Here is a 7,092-nt window from a genome sequence, read left to right as displayed (position 1 = left end):
TACTTACTAGTACTACTGTTGCTTCAGTAAAAGGATTCTGGATATATTGATATGACGTTTGTAAACTAGAGAGCAATTATTTATAACTAGCTTTCTGCGCGGCTACGCACGCTTTGTAGAAAACTTTACAATTTATAATTAAAATATTATTTCAGAACCGCTCTATCTATTCAAAAACGCATTCAATTCCGTTGCGTAATTTTTAAGATTTAAGGATAAAACGGACAGACAGCGACAGTGTTTTATAAGTCTATCTAGTGATAGTGTTGCATATCAAAAGGCTATCAATTTTTTTTATAGATTTAAATATCTCTTGAGAAATGTAATACCTGACGTATTGTGATGTAATAAAAATAAATGTTCAATGACGTGCCTTGAGACATATATTTAGAAGCTGAATTTTGTAAATAAATATATTTATGATTTTTTATTAAACAGTTGTTTTATTTACCGAGTTCTTCATTTTTCTATAAATCCACAGAGCATATTGATTTTGAACTTATGTTCTGATTTAATGAGATTTTGGCTAGGTTGTAGTAGTAGTAGTAGTAGTAGAGTAAGATGAAAGATCCCAGAGCCGTAAGACACCACTTATTTTCAAAAGCATATTACTTTCGTTTCACAGTAGTCTCTAGTGTACTTTTTAATATCTGAATGTTTGTGGAGCTCTACCAGTGACACCCACGCCACCTGAGCCAAAACTTTTATCAGAAGCTTTAATATCTAAGCTTTAATAATAAATTAACTTAATTTCTTTTTAAATGTCTGATTTTTTTATGTTATTAAGATAACTATTACAATGTTATATTTATTCAGTCAGACAAATTGCAATGACCAAATATCCCCTAAACACAAAAATTACTCAACTGTGAGTATGAGCGCGAGGGCACATGAGCATGCGCTTCAGAGTAAATACATATTTGAAAAATACTTAACTGCTTTCAATATATGCTTTAATATCTATTTGATTAACACAAAATTTATTATTATTTAAGTAATAATTAATCATTTTAAAATTATTTATTATATTGCATGTATAGGGAAAAATAAACTAACATACTAGACCCGAGTTACCATGGATGTCTCATTCCATCTAAAAGGCATGTATAGTGCTCTCGCGCTCATACTCATGGTTGAGTAATTTGTGTTTAATAATGATATAAAAGTTTTGGCTCAGATGGCGCGGGTGTAGAGCTAGCGGTAGAGCTCCACAAACATTCAGATATTAAAAAGTACACTAGAGACTACTGTGAACAGAAATTTATATGCTTTAGAAAATAAGTTGTGTCTTACAGCTCTGGGATTTGGACTATAGGTTCTCAAAAGGGTCCAAGTATTTCATAAATGTTGAGACTAATTATTATTATTTGGCCATCTATGATAAAATCATTTTTTAATTAAGTTTAAGTCCATTGAATAGATAAGATTATTATAAGTACCAACTACCAAATAAAACGACGACAAACATTCAACTTTTTATTAAAAAATTACATTTTTAATAACAATATTATTATATAAATATTTGTGTACTTGTTATATATACAACATTAAGTATCTATTCCTAATTTATATTGTTATCTTGAATTGTTATGTATTTACATTTTGGAATTGCGATTACATTATTATTCATTATTTTACCCATCTATTTGGCTTATTGTTATTTATTACAGTCAAATATTAGCGTTACGGTTCAGTTTCTATGATTCTCTAAGGGGGGGGGGAGGGGAGATTTTCCATAAGAAAATTGATTCAATACTAGAGATTTTAATTGGTTCTTCATTGAACACAATCTATGGAGATGCTTCTGAGTGCAAAAGGCAATATATACTTATAAACATCCATTTGTCACAAGCATATCAATTTTGTGAATACATTTCCTTGATAAAAGCAGATTTTTTGTAATACATTTATAACACTCCTGCATATATTTGGCAGTGGAGTTGCTCATTCTTCAGAAAGCTTTCGTTATATATTATTTTATATGAAGCTCGCATTTTCTACATCACATTTTGATGTACTTTAAATCGCAGCATAAATTAAAAATGGTTAATTATCATGAATAAATCTTAGAATACATATATAAACTGACGTAGAAGCGATGTATGCGGACTAACTAGCAGATAAAACTGTTCCGCATTAGACAAAGATAGAATATACATTTAAACCGAAAGAGTTAGCAATGTGACCGACTAAACGAAACCAAGCTAATTAGCTGACTTCAAACGGAACGCGTTTTTACGTGTATGCCGCTTCTACCTCAGTTAATACATATATGTATTCAATGGAATAAATAATGTATTTGTGATGATAAGTGAATTATGTATCTTACTCTATTCATTCTCTTTATTGTTGTGTGCTGTCTGATCACGAACACAAATTAATTTTAATTAAAATTATAACAATCCAATTAATAAATATTATCTATATTGACCATATAGAAATTGGCATGTGCAAATCACACAAGATTGATAAAAATATACATCAATAAACATTACATATGATAACATAAAATACTGATGTAAATACATGGGGTGTTTTTATATCAAAAATAGGGTTCCACATCTCAATGACTTGCTAATATAATATTTATAAATAATAAATGAGGAATGCTCATATTAGAAATCTATCTGATATAAATACACCCAGAAATTCAGTCCATTACAACACAATGTTCATGCTTTATTATAAAGCCTCTTATAGCTAACATTTGTACTGCTATCGCAGAACTCGTTCATGATTATCCTGCAAAGGAATAAATGGAACATCACTATCAGGAGTATGATTGATACCCAGAACAGTGGGTTTAGTCCTCCTAAGCTGTGGCCATGCTTATGTAGTGCTATGACGTGCGATTCATGAGGTGGAGCTTCGACAACCTCATGTACATGTATCGCGTGTTTTAGATCCTCCATATGCTGTTTATCGGCTGTGATATACAAAATAGATGTTAACGGTTCTGTCAGTTTCACTGGGAAGTATTTTCTATAGGGCCCGAGTTGAACAGCGGAGTCTAAACAACCCGCGTCACATGCGTAATAAGTTTTGTCTGAACGGTCCAACGCTACAAAAATGGCGGCTTTGTTATCCTCTTGCAAAATAACACTTATGTTCACGTGCGTCATGTTTCCATAGTTAACACGTCTAAATAGAAAGTCTCTATGAAGTTTTGATGGATGAATGTTGTACTCGAGGTGTTGGTTACTGAATCGTAAGCTTCCGAAGCTAAGAATCATCGCTTGGTTCACGCCACTCGCTCCTGCTTTGAGCAGGTTGTGACAACCCTGTTTCTCCAATGTCAACATCCAAATACTAGCCACATTATTCAAATTCTGTAAAGAATTCAACGGCTTCCACAAATTGAATGCGTCTAATGTCGAATAGCCTCCATAGCAGCCTTCTGAATATGTAAGGGTGCGGAGTATTTCTGATTTTGTTGCAGGTTTTATGTGTGATTCGTGTTCGTAACTTCGTACTTGCGACATAATCGCGTATATGGTTGCATTAATTCTATCGCCATTTATCACACCCTCGGCTTTAGAATCTGATATATAAAACCCTGTGTCCCACAGGCCTTGCCAGACTCTAGCGTGGTTATCTCTTAATGCGCGAACAGCTGCATGATCATTCGTGAGAGCAATTACTTTCTCCATTTCTGCAATAGCCTTTTTTTCAACCAAATCTTTTTGCTTTGCATAGTCTGCTTTTTTGATTGGTCGACTGTACTGTACTGTTGTTAATATCATTATATCTAGACCATCCCTGGCCTCAACTTGCACTTTATTACTAAGTTTCCTACACACTACAGAAACTGCCATAACATTGTCACTGTCAGGTAGAGAGATCATTCCAGTAACTACTTCATATTCTTTGCTGTCCACTCCCTGGTGTAATTTTATAGTTTGTTTCACAGAAGTAGGCCAATCAGATAACCTTGGTACTGTCATGTGTAGTGTTTTAGCAACATTTAATGGGTTGCTAATTAATATCTCTTGAACAAACAGAGACGGTATTGTCCTATGTGCATAGTATTGATAGGAAACCTTTATACCTGAATTACTGCACTGAAATCTGTGCACAATGCCTTTTTTATAATCAACCAATGTTGATTCTTTCATATCGTAATCATCGATAATGTATAGAGGATGATAGTATACCGGTAGAGATAAAGTACGTCCATGTTTTATGTTTAAATATGAATCATGCTCCAATGCCATACCTATAAGTCCATTCCCAACATAAGGCACATAGTTGTGGCTAAGAGACGATAGAGTAGCTGCTGATTCTAGTCTTAAATAAGCGTCATATTCGTTTAAGGCATCTTGAAAGGGATTTATAAAGTTTCGATGACATACAGACTGGCTGCTCGCTAAAGAGCCTTCACCACTAAATAAAGAGTTCAATATTGTCGGTCCAAGGTATAAAATTAAAAACACTAAAACGAGAACTAATATAACTAGCTTTTTTCTAGTCAACGGACCATCTGTAAGTCTATTTAAGCGCCGAAAAATTTCTCCGGCTCTCCGGCTCAAATCACTATAGTTTACGGGTCGCTCCATTATAATAGCCTCAAAATTTGTATACAGTACAATGAAATACAACTTGGCGAACACAGTCTTCAAGTCAGATCGTTAATTATCATTATAAACAAGATATCATATTGTTAAAACATTTTATAAAATTGCAATTGTCTTCACAATAAACTTATCAGCAAAAACATAGACAATTTTGACAAGTCGCCTGATGACAAGTCAAGTGATTGTTACAGATAAAAAAATATTGTGATAACGTTAAATAATAGAGTAGATAATTAATATATATTTTTTTAATTGGAATATTATACATTATACAATGCTAAGAAGAATTTTTAAACCAATTTTAAACGATATTTTAGCACAATCTAGGAGGGCAACGAACTTCAGCTCTGGCCTCTGAACTGCACTGAATATCCTCGCTCTTTATTACATAAAATTTAATTTCAATAAAAGTAGAAGAGTACTAGGGTACTAGAGAATAGAGTTATAGGTTAGCGCTCCCAAAAAAAAAATATATTTCACATTTAATATTTTTCATGATAAGTAATCTTGTTTCTAAAGTATTATGTAATGGAGCGTTTTGAAATTTTCAAGTATTTTTATATTAACTCCTCCTAAACGGATCGATAATGGCGTTATAAGGCGCAGTAACGTAAGCAGTATGCAAGACTACAAATCCCTACACCGACGGTCGCGGTGGGGCACCTCTATATTAGATTGCATTTTCTCCTGAATAATATACAAATCTTCATTGAGATTTTAACGTGATTGAAATTTGTTATTTAATACAACTGTAGTGGGAAAGGCGTAAATAAAAGACCATTTTGTTACATTAATACTTTATTTTACCTTAAAACTGAACTATCACATGTAAGCGATATTATAATAAATATAATTTTAAAAACAATAGCACCTCCAATTATTTTTATATCTTAATGTAATGTATGTATTGCTTTGAATTGAGATTCGATTTTAAAATACAATAAAGAAATTTAAAATATTATTAGAAATACAATAAATATGATTATAAATACAAAAAACATTAAAACAGTAGGTACACAAAATGTTACCATGTGTATATGAATATAAAAACATTTAAATGTTACATACAACATTACAAGCATCAAAGTCACATAGTTATATAACTAAAAAGTTTAGGTACTTATTTATTATGTTAAAAAGTAGGCAAATTTCTTGAAATAATTTCTCATAATTAAGGCCTGTTCAAACTGCTATAGGGTACCTTAAAGACTTACCTTATAAGATAAAGGTACTCGATTAGAGTCTCTATAATATAGTACATAAGAGATTTAATCGCGTGCCCATCGGGTTACCGCTACCCACGGCGGTAGCGGATACTGCTGTAGTTTGAACAGGCCTTTACTTGGTTGTATATTTTCTAACACTGGAATGTGTTCCATAAAACCATTTGTAAATGCAATTACAATATATTATGTAATAGACAAAGTGTAGAACTTTTTACTAGGAACTAATAACTTAAGTTATATAAATAAAGATGTAAAATATAGAATGATGAAGAAATAAGGAATGTTTATTTTTTTTTATTTACGTATAAATTCATGTTGATATCGGAATCCATATACTGATAATTGTGATAACATTTGTTCAAAAATATTTCATGATAATATCATTTTAATCAACCTCAAAATAAATCTTCCGCAAGGAGAGTTTAGGAATTTAATACATTTTATTATAAATATAATAAATAATTTAGTAAAAACAGAAAATTGATATAAATTAGATTTGTAGAAATAGATTTTTATAATACTTAAATTTATTATATTTATTAAAGTTATATGCTATATTATTTAGGCAATTATTATTATTGTGAGGAATTAGAAATGAACTGAATTATTAATTCGTATTTGTGCGAAAACGTAAGTATAAGCGAGAAAAAACTATAGTATAGTAATTTGCCAGTATATAGACAGAATATTTGTATTTTAATAAAAATATGGTACCCACTTGAGTTACCCAGTTCATTCCATTCATATAATATTATAATTTTAAAATCACCACATTCCATAAAATATATACGTGATATATGGAACGGAGTAGATTTTGCACGCCTCATAAGCGAAGCGTTGAGGTGGGTACTACTGTCACTTCGCGCAAAACATCTGATTTTTCAAACTTAAAATGTCTTTATGTATCATACATTACACTTGTAAGATAATACATACACACACATATTAAGAAAAAACACTATTTTTAACGTTCATGATATTTTTGATGTCATTTTTGTTATTTAAACTAGTTAAAAAACAGTTTAAAAAAGTTCTGTCTTGGACGTCCGTGTGTCTGTATGTGCGGATCCTTTTTCTTGTTAACACGATAGCGACCGAAATACTTTACTAATCGAGTCTTTTTTTTTCTCTTACGCTTGAGTATGCTCAGGAATAGAACCCTTTCATTTTTCAGGGTCTGATTCGATGTGGTTTAATTGTTATTAAATAAACAAAAATAATAAATAATAAATATTTATTAAAAAAAAATTATGAGGCGTGCACTTTTGGATTTTCCAAATTATATTTTATAA

The 7,092-nt window shown here is 31.2% G+C and overlaps 1 protein-coding gene across 1 annotated transcript; it reads right to left on the bottom strand.

Annotated features, from left to right (window-relative positions):
- Positions 1–1,463: 1,463 nt before the first annotated feature.
- Positions 1,464–4,722, bottom strand: LOC149478683 (uncharacterized protein KIAA2013 homolog). Its single transcript, XM_089708427.1, has one exon. The coding sequence runs from the start codon at positions 4,554–4,556 to the stop codon at positions 2,673–2,675; it is 1,884 nt and encodes a 627-aa protein (XP_089564553.1). The 5' UTR covers positions 4,557–4,722; the 3' UTR covers positions 1,464–2,672.
- Between the last annotated feature and the right edge of the window lie 2,370 nt (positions 4,723–7,092).

The sequence above is a fragment of the Colias philodice genome, chromosome 21, assembly GCF_061535455.1.
Source record: "Colias philodice isolate Cphi_HAF_F1 chromosome 21, ilColPhil1 Martin Lab GWU primary, whole genome shotgun sequence".
Classification (NCBI taxonomy): Eukaryota; Metazoa; Arthropoda; class Insecta; order Lepidoptera; family Pieridae; genus Colias; species Colias philodice.
This window is presented reverse-complemented; position numbering and strand designations above follow the sequence as displayed.